Genomic DNA, 15,326 nt, shown 5'->3' on the forward strand with positions numbered 1-15,326 from the left:
GGAACGTTATTCTAGAAAGGTGTTTGTTGGAGGTCTTCCTCCTGACATTGATGAAGGTACTGTGAATCACTTGTATTCCTGAGATGTGGGAATTGGCTTTCATATAATTATAAAAAAGGTCAGTTTCATAGAAGCAAATGTATTTTCCCAGGTGTGTCTCTTGTAGTGCTTGTGGCATTATTTAGAACAAACACAAACTACCACCCCCCTGCAACACCTGAGAATTTACTTGACATTCTTTTGTACTGTAGATCAGAAGAGATGGAGACAGAAGTGGCTGCATAGCAGGTCTTCTGATCTGCATGTCTTCCCACGACTGTAAAGTGGGAAAGCTGAAAAAGGGAACTTAGTGGGTACTGTCCCTCCTCCATAGTCTTTTCCTATTCTTGGATGTGGTTGACTTTAAAGACTTTCTTAATGCAGTTGTTACCAAAATATGGTGGGCTTGAATAATCAGCTCTTTTATCCAGCACATATGCAGGGTTCAGATGATAAATACAGGGTAATAATATGGTTACAAAATAATAACCAGCTTAGTAGGGATGGTCAGGATTTTTCCTCAATCATTAATCTGCTCTGCTTGTGTGTGCCCCCACAAACCCTTACTCCCAAACTAAAATCATGACAGTTTTTGGTGTATATTTCATATTAGAGCTGGAATCCACCACTATCCTAGCTTCAATGGGCATACACAGAGAATCTGAGGATGCCTTATATTGAAAAGAGAGGGATCTCTAATCTACTGATCTGAAGCCTAAACCATGTAGAATTTTAATGAAGAAAGAGTATGAGTTGCTAGTCTTATGTTTGCAAACACCTCAAATGCAGTTCCCATATCATACCAAGAGTTGCAGGACTGTTGTACAGGGTCTGGTGGATAATCTGGATTTGCAGCTGTAAGAAGCAGCAGTCCAACAGGTACAACTGATGTGAACATTGCTGGGCCACTCAGAATCAAAGTACATGCCCAGTCTGTCCTGTGAGGAAGTCATACAGCGACCTGGGAGCTGTCACCCTCTTTCCTGAGAGGTCTCCTTCAGTAACCCTTTCTCCTTCAGCTCCTCAGGTACACAACATGTGTGCTGTGTCTCCAGGTGCTTGAAAAATCTGGCGTGCAATTCATGGGGTCAGAGAAACTGGACACATCTCAAACAGCAGTCCAGAAATTGAAAAACCCCACTGCCTTTTCTCCTGATGGCTTGTTGCTCTGATCTATCTAACACCACATTAGATACAATTTTAAACTAATTCTTTATTTAAAGTACATTTTAAAATGTATTGAGAAAAAAATGTTTTTTAAAAAAACAATTTAAAATACTTTTTCTGAAGCATTTACATGTAAAACAAAATTGTCCTGTAGGATAGCTCATGATGTATGTTACATCGTGGTTCCAAATTGATGCTTAAAAAGTGAAGAAAAAACTTGGTAATTCAAGGTAGATTTCCTGAGGGGCCTGAGGAAGGTGCAATGCCCACAGTAGCATGACCTGCTGCAGCCTCTTTCTCTAGGGCAGGCTGCAAGGAGCAGCCGTGCTGACATGGAGCTCCTCCGTCAGTCCCATGTGGCTGCATCTGACCCTGCTTTGAGGCTATAATTAGAAATAGACCACAGCTGAAGCATATTCACTTCTGATAGATCATGTTTGCATTTAATCCTGCTGCAGACTTCCACTAGTGAAATGTAAAATTACCTTTTTAAGCAGCCATGTGCAGCATAAGAGATGAAAGAATATTTAGCCATCTTCTATGGACATTATTTTTTTTTTAAGTAAGACCTTTTTACCTTGCCACTGTCAGTTTTTACATTCTCTCTAAGGTGCCTCATTTGTTTTCTGTAGATGAGATCACTGCCAGCTTTCGTAGGTTTGGACCTCTTGTGGTGGACTGGCCTCACAAAGCTGAAAGCAAGTCATATTTTCCGCCTAAAGGTAATGAGTTTAAAATACATTTAAGAAGGCTGGTCTGGTAAAAGAAAATTACATCCCCAGTGTGGAAATCCATTACAAAGCAAAGTTTTGACTCTTCATGGTGAATTTTCTATCTTTCATCAAGCATATTTTCAGCCGTTGTCATGATGGGAAAAAAATGCACAATCTGGTAACTGAACGGTGCTCCTCTGTGTGTACTTCTTCTGCACACCTTGAACCCTTGCATTATGCTTTAATTTGTACCAGGAGTAGGTAGAATTCAAGTTGCTGAAATTTCCTAGTTGATTCTGTTGCACTTTGGACATTGCAAAACCCATGGGAATAAGAGCTGGAAGTCACTTGGATTGGGCCGTTGGATTGGGTCCCCAGTGTTTCGCAGGGAAGCACCTCCAGTGTGTGCTGTGACCTGAGGGGCCGTGATCCTGCTCGGAAGCACGAACTCTGTGTCAGGGCTCCCTGGGCGAGCTCTGCTCAGAGGGCACCACAGACAGCCCAGGGGTGGGCTAGAGTGTGTGCAGGTGGGGCAACCTCCTATCTGTCAGCATAACATTATGCAGACCTGTTCTGGTTGAGAAAGAACCGTTTACGGGAAACCTGTTTGGGAGCATTACTTGGCTAAATCAAACTGCTCTTACTGTACCCTGGTCTCTGTGATTTTGTACAATACATTCTACTCTCTTTCACATGTGCCTCTTGCATGTAGCTCCTGAGTTCACTCATGATCTGAAACAGTAGCAGGAAGTTGTACACAAAATTTCTGGTCTATATGTAAAGATTTTCAGTTCTCATTGACCCTAGGAGCTCTTAATTGCTCATTAAGGCCACTGATTATTTTGGCAGAACGATGGGCTGTTCAGTTAGTGAAACAGCTAATCCTACAATATTTTGATAGATGTATTTTGACTGCAAAAACATACAAATAAAAGCCAACTTAATTTATTTGGAAGCTTAGTTGCTGGAGGCAAGATAACACCATGACAAATACTTGCCCTGTGAACAGTATTTGGGACACTTAAAATCAGAAGAGAAACCCATACATGCTTCCCCTTTCCTGTTCTGTTCTCACCAATTTGCCTTGCTGTCAGCAGTTATGCAACATCTGTTCTTGAATTTAAAAACAAATCAAACAGCCCCAAAACCAGCAACAAAATACCCCAAACCTGAACCCCCCCTGCAATATTCCTAAGGACAGTGGGTAAAATATATGTGTTTCCCTTTTTATGTTATTTTTAAAGATCTTTAGGGTCTTTCTGGCTAGTGAATTCTATTTGTTCCTTCACTCAAAAGTTTGGTTGTTTTTTTTAAAAAAGTTGAAAAGCCAGCTTCTCCTTGTCCTTATTACCTCTTAGTACTCTCTACTTGTTTCCCTTTTTTTATTTTTTTGCTCTTATTAATTCAATAAGTAATTATTTGTAGTAGATCAACATGGGACTTCCAATTTTGATTTTGTGCTGTATCTGACTGTGGACTAGTTATGCCTCGACAAACTTGTAAAATGTTTTTGAGTAAGATCTATTTTAGCAGAAGACAAGGGAATGCTGCCTCACTTCTATTTTTGTCATGATTCTAATATAGGAAACAGCTTTCAAAGCCCCTGCCAGTTGCCCTGAACGTCTGTCTGAAAGTGCTAAACAACAGTCAATCCCAACTGTTCCAGATTTATTTATATCTGACTTCTTAGTTATCAGTCAGGGCTGCAGCATCAGACATCCTGCATGCCTGGCTCTGAGATTCACTTACAGTCATGGTAAGCTCCGTAGGTCAAATGTACTTGATTTACTATGATCCCATATAGGCAGCACCTACATAGAAGACAGAGTATTATTTCCAGGAGTCACAGGGTAAAGATTGAATGTCTCTTGTAATTTTTTCACAGCTTTTTTGTCTTCTTTTGTTTGTTTGTTTTTAAATAAAGAGTACTTTTTCGAAGTTATTATGGAATCATTTTCAGGAGTACCACAATAAAACTTCTCCAGTGCTGGTTTTAATCAGAAGTTCCTTTAGACCTAAAATTTTAGTTGGTGGGCTTTGGTTTTGGTTTTATTTGTTTGTTTTACTTTTTTATTTTAAGCTGTTTTGGTGCATTATTGGACATTTCCTGAAAACAGTGAAACAAAAAGAGATATTTGAAATTATCCTTGGTGCAAAATTCAGTGAGACTCAGCTGTCGAGTACTCATGAATTCAAATGTTTTCTCCCTTCATTTTTCTAGATGTCTTGTTTTCCATGTTGCATTGCTAGTCTGTAAATTCTCCGACATTTTGAATATGAGTCTTTCAAATTGAAAACATGTCCAAAAAAAAAAAAACAAAGGACAAATGAAATTATAGAGGAGAGAATAAGCTGGGTTTTGTATGCTAGCAATCTTGAAAGAAATCAAGAAAAATGAATTGTTGGAATGAAGTGGGGATGATGCAGAGGCTAATCTTTATTCACACATTGATAAAGCCTCACCTTCAAGGCTTCTCCCACCTACTTGAATGTGCCCCACAGGCAGTAAAATTGAGCCTTGCTCTTGATCTGAACATATGTCATCACCTCCAGATGGATTTCAGTGTCCTTTTGATGGATAGCCTTTTCCATTACTGGAGGGTCAGACCATTGGGCAGTGTCTGGTCTTTCAGCAAGGTTCAGGATTTTTTGTCTGTTTGCTTTGATAAGTGTTCACTTAGAGGTTTGGGGCAGACAACATCAGTAGGTGATGCTGTGGGTCAGCACAGTCAGTGAAGTTTTATGCTGGAGCTGCTCCACATCGTGATTTTCTGTCTTCAGTTACATCCAGGTGATGCAACATCCCCTGCAGTCCTGAGTAAATCAATACAGATTTCCAGTATCTACTTGTTGGTATAATTTATTGCATTTTGCAATGTTTGCTGTGTTGGTGCCATACATGAATTCCCTGTAGTCACCCTGCATTAGGGGCACTCTGTTGATATTCTTAGGGCTAGGAAGAGAAGGCTGCAGAAACCATTAGCCATGGCTAATCTGATCAAGCATGAAATCTGAAAGATTAAAATATTGCTTACAGTCTAGTGACCTCCACCACCACCCACCAACCCCCCAAGGGCTTTATCTGGTTCGTTTAGTGAGCAAGTCAGGCCATAGATGCGTAGTCAGTTCCAGCAAGCCTTATTAGCTAATTTATTCGTTGGTGTGGTTGCTTAGCTTAGCTGTAGTGGCATGTAAGCTATCATTGGGACTAGTTGGAGTCCAGAAGTATTCCTGCAGCACTGAGCTTGAACAAAGAAGGTTTTCCTGGATATGGCATCCGGAGCAGGATGGTGCCACCACAGGTCTGCTTAGGCACATTACCTCAGATTTAGTGCTGGGCCTGACAGACATAAATGTTTGTGTGTGAAATAATGCTGAGCTGGGATCTCCAGCATGGTGAGTTACACCAGGCTTAGCTTAGTGTGGTGTCAACAGTGCCATTTTGGACCTTGGGGGATGGCACAGCAACACAGATTTATCTGCAACACATTCCTCAGGCACATCATTGCTGTCTGTATTATCCAGGTTTTCCTGTTTTCCCAGCTATTCTAGGGGTTTGTTACTCTTACTGAATCTTGCCTGACATCACAGAATACACTGATCATGTGTTTGTGAAAGCAGTCTGGCTTTGTCAGCGTTTGAGTTTTGAGCATTGTAACAGCAAAACCAAAATCATTCTGTAGATCAAGCACACCTTACCTTACCTTGGTTGCCAGTGAGTTCAGTATTTAGGTTGCTGAGAGAAGAGGGACAGTCGTCACTGAAAGTGAATATGGTGCACTTGGGTAGGAGAAACTGCCAACAGCTGACAATGTGTGTAAGAGCTCCTATTTCTAGTTCTAAGCGTCTGTATTGTTGTCTTAACATTTCTTTTTACCCCTCCTATGCATTGTAAAGCTTAGCACCATGTTTTTATGTTTGTGTCATGCATGAGGGGATTTTTAATGCTTTGCCTCTGAATAAGGCTAATTCATTCCCATTGCCTGAGAAGTCTTTGGATTACTTCCTTTGGCATCTGTTTGGATATGTTACTAATGGAACTGGCAAAATTATAAATGCCATGTGTTGGTCTTGGGTAAGCAGATGCCCAGTTCATAATGTGTTTACTTGGCTTTCACCCCAGAGTTTGGGAATTAAATGTGGTTTGTGGTTAAGTATTTTTTGAGTACCTATGAGACATTGAGAAATAAAGAAATATGTATTAAAGGATGCTATGCACATTACCATGTCACAGTCTATTTATCTCTGGCAAAATCCAGATAATTCATGTTTTATTTAAATAGAAATTGATGGGGTTTTCACTTATTTGCTGGTGTGCTGAGTTAAGCAATGCTTATGCTAACTACAGTAAATTTTTTTCTTTCCTTTTTTTTTTTTATTAAACAGATGGTGCCAACTGTTTCAAAAACTTTTTTTTCAGTTTGTTTTTTTTAACAGATTGCTATCTTTAAAACGACTTTTAAAATACTCTTTACTGCTTTTTCCTTGTGATAACTATGATTTTTCTAGTAATCACTAAAAATTGCATAAGGTGTTTTAAAATGCCAAAAATTATGCAAAAGTTTTCCTCTCTTTTTTTTTTTTTTTTCCATTTAAAAAGATTGATGTTTGGATAGAGATGAGAATTAGAGTTTGAAAATGAAGCATGGCAGAGCTTGGAGATAGGATGGGTTTGGAATGGGAGGAATGCTTTGGCTTTACAGTTGATTTAAATGTGTGATGCAGCAGTCTGATCCTTTTGTGTTTTCCCTGTTCTTCAGTTCGTTATCCTGTTATCTGATAAAATTAAGTACATTTGTCCCTACTGCTCCATATGGGACACTAGGGGTGAGGGAGATCTCATGAAAAACAAAACAGTGTAAGCAAAGTTGCACAAAGTAACATGAAATGATTCTCATGCTCTAATTTAAAACAATTGGTGGGACAGACAGTGTGAGCCTTTCTGATTCTCTCTAAAGTACTGTTTAGATGGAAGCACTGTTGTTGTAGTCTTTTGACTGATCTTGATTTCATGGATGAAGACCATTTCCATGGTTAATTCCATTGCCACTGCAGTGGCAGTTGTCGTTTCTGCCAGAGGAACAAGCATGAACAGTTGCAAGGAGAAAGTATGGAGTCATAATTCCAATTTCATTAGTTATATTCACAAGAAGGTATCTGGTTTGTCCAAATACAGCAGTCTGTTCTAGGAAACTGCCTGCTTTGGCTTAACTGATCAAATACAGTACCACCACAATCCAGTGTGAAATGCTGAGCCAATTTTTGTCTTTTAAAAACTGAAGTCAGAGATCGTAATATGTTAGAATGGAAACTGACATTCCCTATCCAGAATTACATTGTGGGGCAAATAGTGATTCTGGGAGGGTTTTTAGGTGTTGTTTATCTATGTTCCAATACATGTGTGCAGTGTCAGTCGTTTACCCACTGACATCTGAGGCCATGTCTGTGATTTGTAGTCCCTGTGTCTTCCCACAGCAGGGCAGCATAATCCCAAATCAGTGCAATTCACAAAATGTGTGGTGGCAAAATGCAGTACACACTAATGTGCTCTTCTGTAGCTGTGTGACTTTAGGTTGATTTTGCAGAGAATTTTCTTTGAGGTTTTTGATGACTCTTGTTTGAGCCTCTCTTTTTTAACCTCTTAACACTTTTTCCTGTCTTGTCCTAAACATTTGAGGATTCTTGGTGGTGTACTGATAATGATGATTTTTAAATGTCTATCTTAGATACCTGGCACAGCAGTCTCAAAGAGCATTCAAGGAGATTGCTTCATATAAGGGAATTTCTGTCTCTATGTAATTTGCAACTTCTTATTCTAGGGGAAAACAAGAATCTGGTGAGGTAAAACACAAAAGTATTTTTGAGCTATCCAAGCCTAGGCAGAGCAAATCTGATTCTGAAGTAGCGTTGCAGGATTACTCTCCCAGGTTTCGTGTTGCTTTCAACAGATCCTACTTATTTTCAGAATTGCTAGGTTGCTATAGAAGAAACCACAATTTTTAGCAAGCATTTGACCCTTTTTCAATAATTTGAACATATCTAAGTACCTAAAATCTTTCCATGTTTATCTGTAGAGGCAGCCAGACCACTTCTGTCAAATGGAAGGAGTTAAATATTTGCCTTATTCTCATTAACCTCTTCTAAAGCCCAAGTAGATTTTACTGTGGGTTGTACACCCCATCCCTCCCCAATACTATTTTTGTTAAATGTCACCTTTTGTTTTGTAAATGGAAGTACATTAATTGATCTGTAAGTATTATGGGCTTCAGGATAAAAGCTGTCCTTTGAATTGGCAATATGAGTATTTCAGATGCTGGATATGCTGCGGGTACCTCTGCCCAAGGCAGTACATCCATACATTTAGGCCTCTCTCTGATCTCAAAAGCTTGGAGCAGCTCAGAACTGGTGTCTCCCTCAGCTGTCTCAGTGCTGTGCTTGGCAGATTTTGTCTGCTCAATACCATGCAAATTCTACCTGGTTTTGGGACCTCCGATGTATCTGACTACTGATTATGCCAAGAGAGTGTAACCAGTAGTCAGCTGTATGCCAGGGGAGGCTGGGCAGTTATATTAATAAAGTGAAACACTTAATTTTTTAGAGGATTTGGTAAGTCCAGTATTTTTATTTTTTTTAACACACTATTCTGATCTCCCAGGGAAATGCATACTCATACTCACTAAAAGCAGTTTTGGGTTTTGAGAGGAATTTGTTGTTCAACATAATCCAATTTTGGAAGAAAACCCTTGTATTATTAAGGAGGGTTTTTCAAGCTGCATCTTTTCCTTATAGTCAACAAACACAAGAAACTTGAACAAACCAGAACCTGAAAACAATCCACATGTGAGTGAACATTCAAACCAGTTATTAGCAGCACCACAGCAGCAAATGACAAATTGATTACTTGATTAAAAGAAGGGAAGTCAAAGCTTAGTGCTGAAGCTCTGCATTCTGCCTTTAAAAATGTCTTACAGCTCACAGGAGAGTTAGCATCATACAAAAATCAGAAAAAATGTTACTAGCTTGGTCTCTGCAAATGACATGGGGTGTCTTTTCTTTTTGATTGAAGTATTTTACTTTGAAGCTCTTGACAACAGTCCCAAATATTTTGTGTATCACAACATTTAGTAAGTGCTGCTTGCTTTCTTCTTTAAGAATAAATTTTTAGAAAAACATATAATTTAAAGTGAAAACTATTTTTATTGTAAAACACAATATCAAATTTAATTTAAAATAACTGACTTCAGCTAAAAGGTAGCCTGGATTTTTGGACCGGTGCTTTCTTCCTCTGAAAATTTATTTTACCTCATGCTGATAACTGTGCTTGAAATAGAAGCTGAAATCAAGCAGAGCATTTATATTTCTGCAGAATTTTTCCATGTTAATTTTGGTTGGAGTAGGACTGGAAAATAGCTTTTTTGCAAAGGAGAGTAACAGGTTTTGTTCAAACTTGAAAACTGATCTCTCTTGAGCCATCTGTTCAGAGTAAAAGCAGCAGCAGCAGATCTGACCCCCTCCAGATGATGACCATGAGCTGCTCTGCCCAGAGCAGTCACCATTGCATATTGCCCTTGAAAATAAAAATTAAAAAAATTCAATTCTGAATTTAGTTGGGTTTTTATATTTAGGAATGTGAATGCTTTTTTTTTTTCATGATGCTGACTCAGTAAACTTCACAAAGATAACTTCCATCTCATCAAATATTTAGTCTTTGTCATATGAAATTCATGTGACTCCTCTTATAACTACAGTAACCAAATTGTATGTTAGAACCTTTCTTTTGCATTTTTATACCCTTTAATTCTGATTTATAGCTGCTATAGATCACATTGCAGTCTGAAGTCTGATGTTGAAAATGGCTGTGACCTTTGAAAGAGGAGACAACCCTATAAATTTGCTGTTGCAATGTTTTATACGAGTTTAAAGTAAATGCCAGATAAAGAGAGGCTTTAGTATGCCTGTAGAATATTCTTTTGCTTAAAAAACCACAAAAACCCACAAGTAATTTATTTCAGGCTTTTCTTTTTTAATACAGGTGGGTGGGAGTATTTTTACTACAGGACAAACTGAGATGGCATATGCATACTGTTCTTTTGGGGCTTTTTTACCCATAACTGGTGAAAGTAAAGTAAAGTAATGATGGCTAGAAAATTGTTTTTGCTTCTTGACATGTTTTGGAACTGAAAAGGCTTTGTAAATCTTTGTATGTATTTACTACAGCACTATAGAAATGTTGTCCTTTCTACTGAGGAAACACTGGGGCACCTCTCCCATGTCCCACAAATAATGCATGTCCAGAAAGCAGAGGTTCTGTGGGTATGTTGGGTTTCTTCTTCCACTTAAATTGAAGATGTGGAGAAAAACGCTCCCTAATGTTTATGCCAAAATAGAAGGTTTCTATTTTCCCTGTTATTTGTGATATGGTAAGATCATTATTGGTAAGGACTAAGTGTAAACTTTCAATTCTTTTGGTGATCTCATGATGTGGGCTATTTACTGGTATGACTGAGATTATGAAGACATGCAATTTATTTTACAGAAGCTACTGATACAGAACCTCAGTTTTCATTCAGCTCTTCTCTGTGATCCACTCCATTGCTGACTTTTCTTGTTATGTCTCCTGTCTTCCATTTGACACGTATGCTTCATTTTGTTGCTATTAAGATTCAGGATCCAATTATTTTTCAATGTAATGGAGGACATGGGCACAATCCTTTAATTAAAATCAAACAAACCCTTCCCAGTACCTGTCTGATATGTGGCATATGAGGAATTTCTTACATATCACACCAGCCAGGCTTAGTCTGGTATTCATGAAAAACATGTAAAAATGTAAATGTGTATAAATAGAAGAGTCACTGTAAGATGTTAGACTGTTCCTATTTCTTATACACTTTTGTTTTTTGGAGAAAAGAATCAGCTGACAGGGTCAAACACTGTCATATAAAATTAGACCATCTAAAAGAAATTAATCTTTGCAGCCCTGACTAATACATAATTTTACTCTTCTGCAGTAGCTGAGATTACAGCCTTTTCTATTTTGAGGTTTCTTAAGTATTTAAAGCCTTTGAAGTTTTTTGAAAATGCAGTCATGTCACTGCAATGTTTAAAGGAAAAGTCTGCAGTTTTTTTAACACCTCAGATTTTTATTTTTCAAAAATGAGTTTAATTTTTAATAGTCGTTTCATCTTTGGATTTAGAAATGTGTTTTATTCATGTTCAAAGCATCTTCTAATAAGATTACTAAGGTGACTTTGAGCAATGACCCTTGTCATCACATTAACTGATTCAGAAATTTGGTTCACACTGTTTCTAAATGTTCCTTTCCTGTGGGCTTTAAAAACAACTTTATTTTAAAAGTTCTAGTAAATACAACCATAATTCCGTTCAAAACTATTTTTTAAAATCCAGGAAAAAGAAAAAAAGAAAGTGAAATACATATTTCATGAAAAAGTTAAGTCTATTTAAATCTACTTCTTTGAGACAGCCATCTCAACCATCTAAAAATAACCCTAAAGAAATGAGACTAGAACATTAATTTTCTTTGCCATTTTAACTCCATCTTATTTTTTACATAATAATATGAGGTAGATTTATATACTGAAATACTTTTATAAGAAATCTGAGGTTGATGCTAGATTTTGTTGTAATCCTGAAGCTTATAAAAACATCAGAAAAGACACTGTCTAAATGAATGAAAGAAGATGTGCTTCGAAGGTGGTTAAACTTTTTTCAAGCATAAGTCCTTCCCTTCCACAGATGAAATCAATGCATGGGACTACCCCAAAGGCTCTTCTGACTTGCTGTGCAGAATGTAAAGAGGAAATTCTTCTCTTCATTCTCTTAATTCTGCCAGCCAACCTCAGCATTATAAAGCTGAAAACACATAACCCTTAGATTATGATTCCTGTATCTGATTTTGCAAGTGGGCTGAATTTTGGGAATGACGGATTTCAGATCAATGATATATGAAATGAATAGATGACATGCAGACTCCCATCATGGAGATTCAAATACTCTCTGACCTTATATATAATTCTTCATTACAGTGTTTCACTTTGTTTGAAAAGAGCCCAGATTCTAAGAACTAGAAATAGGTTAATCCTTCCCTGTTGGCTATATAGCATTTGCATGCCAAAATGCTGGCTTTCTACCAGAAGATTCAGCTCATGGTTGATGTATTTGAACAACAAATTATGTATTGTTGTTCTCAAATGCAAGAACTTAAATTATTAATTACATTGAGTATTCACAAGTTGAGCACATAATGGTACCCTTCTGTTATTATAATAAAATTGAACTAATTCACAATTAATTGAAATTTCTAAGAAAAACTCTTGATTAAATCCAGTCCACTCTGGACTTCATTAAGTGAGAGATCTGTGCTGTTACTCCATTAGTTCCGTTCTGAAATATTCCTGTATCACTAAATAACTAGAGACTGTCCAGACAACCTTTAGGCTCAAAATGTTAGTAATTAATCACTTAAACTGAAACAGAGTATAAAACTTCTAATATAACAAACTTCATTCCTACCTTCTCCCATGAGTTAGAAAGCACAGTCAGTGATTTCCTTTTATTCCACCAAACGATGGAGCTGTAAAAGAAAGGTGTTACCAGATTTAGAAGAATAAAAGAGAGCCTTTTCTATTTAAAACATGCTTTTTTCACAAATGCTGTGAAATGCAGTCAGTCTTTTCCTGGTGAGTCATGACAGGCATGAAGCTGGATAATCTTTAACTCTTGAGAAATATTTTACTTTAGACAAGATAATACTCTTTTCTGATAAACTCTACCAGCTGTGGCTTGCTAAACTGAATGGTGTCCACAGGGCCTGTAAGGTTATTTTCTCTCACATGCCTAATACATATAATGCACATTCTGCCCTAATAAAGGTACCTGAATAGTTCTTTTCAATTAATTACATTGAGGAAGGATGGGCAGAATACATGCATAATGCACTACTAGCTAAAACTCCAATATGATTGCCTGTAATTTGTACCAACATGCCAGTTTTTAACATAAAAGTATGAATATCAAGGTATTAGAAAGGCAGATTGGGCACCTTTCCATCTAGCATGTTGTTCTGAAGAGGTCACTGAAGCCTTATTACAAAATGTGCTTTCAGTAATTCAGAAAGGTTCCCATCATTAGACAAGATATGCCAATGTTGGTATTAATTGAAATAGAGTTTTTGGGGTTTTTTTCCAGGCTGTTTAGGCTGGCAAAAATGCTTTTGGCAGACTGTAACTACTTTTTTTAGTTCCAAGTGTATCTTGCATTTCAAGTGGCAACCTTGTTTCAAGCTTGTGGGACACAGTGTATATGCCAGATTTTCCAGTTTATTCTCAGCAAGGTTAACTGAAATTAGACCAACTGGACTAAATTACCCTTTCATATGGAAATTGTGTCACTGTTTAGCTGTCAGAATAGGACATGTACAAAGGAGCTTAGTTCTGACACTGCTTTTCATAAAATAATGGATCTTGGAGCTCAGGGTTGAGGATCTCCTAGGATGGCTTCAGAAACTAAGGAAATTCATTTTCTCCTCATCCTCCCTCTGCTGTACCCTTTGAAAAGTTGTAATGACTTCTCTCACCCCAAAATATGTTGTTGCCTTCTCCTGAGAATTGTTTATTGTCAGCACTGCAGTGATGCGTTGCACCAACAGCAGAGGAGGAGCTGGGTTGCTTCTGCTCAGCCAAGAATCCAAATATCTGTGGATAGAGAATATTCAGCTGTAGTCAGGTTGCTGTTTTTTGAAGCCTCAAATATCTCGCCTGTTTTACTTTGTGGAATTTGAGTCAAGGGCAGTCCCTTGAGCCCTCAAACCTTTAGAGTGTCTGGTCAGGTAAGAAAGGAGCACTGCCGAAGTTTGACTGCAACCTACTACCACAGTGTGCTACCAAAATTCTGCCACAGAGCATTAAAATTTCGAGGTTTATCAAATCTTTTACTTCTTGGGGAAAAAATGGATGATTTTTTAAGTGATACAATATTCATGAAGCACAGATAGGAGAATGTGCTGAAGCACATGATGCTGGGGAGTTTGAAGCAACTTTCAGCATCTGCTAAATTGAACTTAGAGTGAGATAATTCTTTATGCAATGCCAATTTTGGCACAGGTATTTTCCAGTTTAATTTTTTTATACTGGAATCTGAGTTCAAAGTGCATCTTCTGCTATAGAGTTCCAGTGAAATGAAGTGCATCCATGGAAGCACATGTTTTCCTGGATGAACAAGTAGATGCAGCTCTAAACTGTGGCATTGTGATGAAGAGGGTAAGTCTTCAGTAGCGGCAATGCCTAGAATTGCTCATGGGAAAAAGCTGCACCCTTCTGAATTTAAGGTTTTTGCATCTCTATGTGCTTCTAGAAAATAAGCAAAAATACCATTAACTTCAGCAGGTGTCTTTCTTGACCATATCAGCTTCTATGATCCTATTATCTGAAGTTCTGTTCTTTATTTATTTTTCATTTTCATGTAATCTTTGTTAATCTTCAGTACGAGGAGTCCTTGAATGATTGGAATAGATGTGCAGTCACCAGGTTTTGAAGTAGTGCTGGACATCATGTCATGCTAGTGCAGCCTTCTCCTTTTCTGGATTAGCACAAGGCTGCTCTGTAAACAGCCTCCGTGTCTTCAGCGGATCCTTGTGGATCCCGCAGCAGGAGAACGGTTTATTCACGGAGGTCTAGAGAAGTGAGGAGCTTGTACCTCTCTGAACTTCATGGCAGGCACTAGCTCCAGGTCAGAAAACTGAAACCTCACCAACTTGGACTAATAGTGTAATCTAGCAACCAGAGAAAAATAACAAGTATCTGTTTGGTTCATTTTAACTGTTTGGGGAAATTATGATCATACCATTTACTGTACCCCCAAAGGGTGGTCAACTCCCAACTACAACAGATGTAACCTCTCACTATGACCTAGAACCCCCCCCCAAAAAAAGACATACAAGTGGCAAATTACGAAGGGCACACCCAACATGTTCACTTGGGAGTGAGAAAACTCTGCTGTAGTGATTGTGGAGCAGGGGAGCAGTGCCTGCTCCGTGGGAGTCCTCTCAACCAGGCAGCTCCAGTGATTCAGCAGCCTGTTGTTACCTGGCTTTGTTGAGTGCAGGGGGTGCTGTATTCGTTTCATTTCTGAGGTAGCAAAAGCATGGGCTGCTTGGGTCAAATCTTCATGCAGATTTAACAACATTAAATAAAACTCAAAGTTTTCTTGGCATCTGCATTCAGCAGAACACTGAGTGCTACACACTTAGTTTTACTGGCTAATTTAAAGTCTTAAAATTCTGAATTACATGAAACAATTTTAGTAGACTTTCTTCTTTCTTTTGAACTGCTTTATTTAAATGTAAGTAACAACAGCAGGTCTTTTATTCACAATAAAATACAAAGCATG

General features: G+C 38.1%; 1 protein-coding gene and 1 long non-coding RNA gene across 2 annotated transcripts in view; one reads left to right on the forward strand and one right to left on the reverse strand.

The window, feature by feature from the left end:
- Window positions 1-15,326, forward strand: part of CPEB3 (cytoplasmic polyadenylation element binding protein 3) — a 72,595-nt gene that overhangs the window by 43,859 nt on the left and 13,410 nt on the right. The window contains exons 7-8 of the mRNA XM_017725862.1: window positions 2-56; window positions 1,839-1,928. Of these exons, the coding sequence (XP_017581351.1) occupies window positions 2-56; window positions 1,839-1,928 (145 nt within the window). The remainder of the gene's footprint in view (window position 1; window positions 57-1,838; window positions 1,929-15,326) is intronic.
- LOC108444674 lies at window positions 3,288-13,747 on the reverse strand. Its single transcript, XR_001859303.1, has 2 exons — window positions 13,516-13,747; window positions 3,288-12,513 (listed from the first exon to the last, which is right to left on the reverse strand). It is a non-coding gene; the product is annotated as an uncharacterized LOC108444674 (long non-coding RNA).

The sequence above is a fragment of the Corvus brachyrhynchos genome, unplaced genomic scaffold (assembly GCF_000691975.1).
Source record: "Corvus brachyrhynchos isolate BGI_N302 unplaced genomic scaffold, ASM69197v1 scaffold61, whole genome shotgun sequence".
NCBI lineage: Eukaryota > Metazoa > Chordata > Aves > Passeriformes > Corvidae > Corvus > Corvus brachyrhynchos.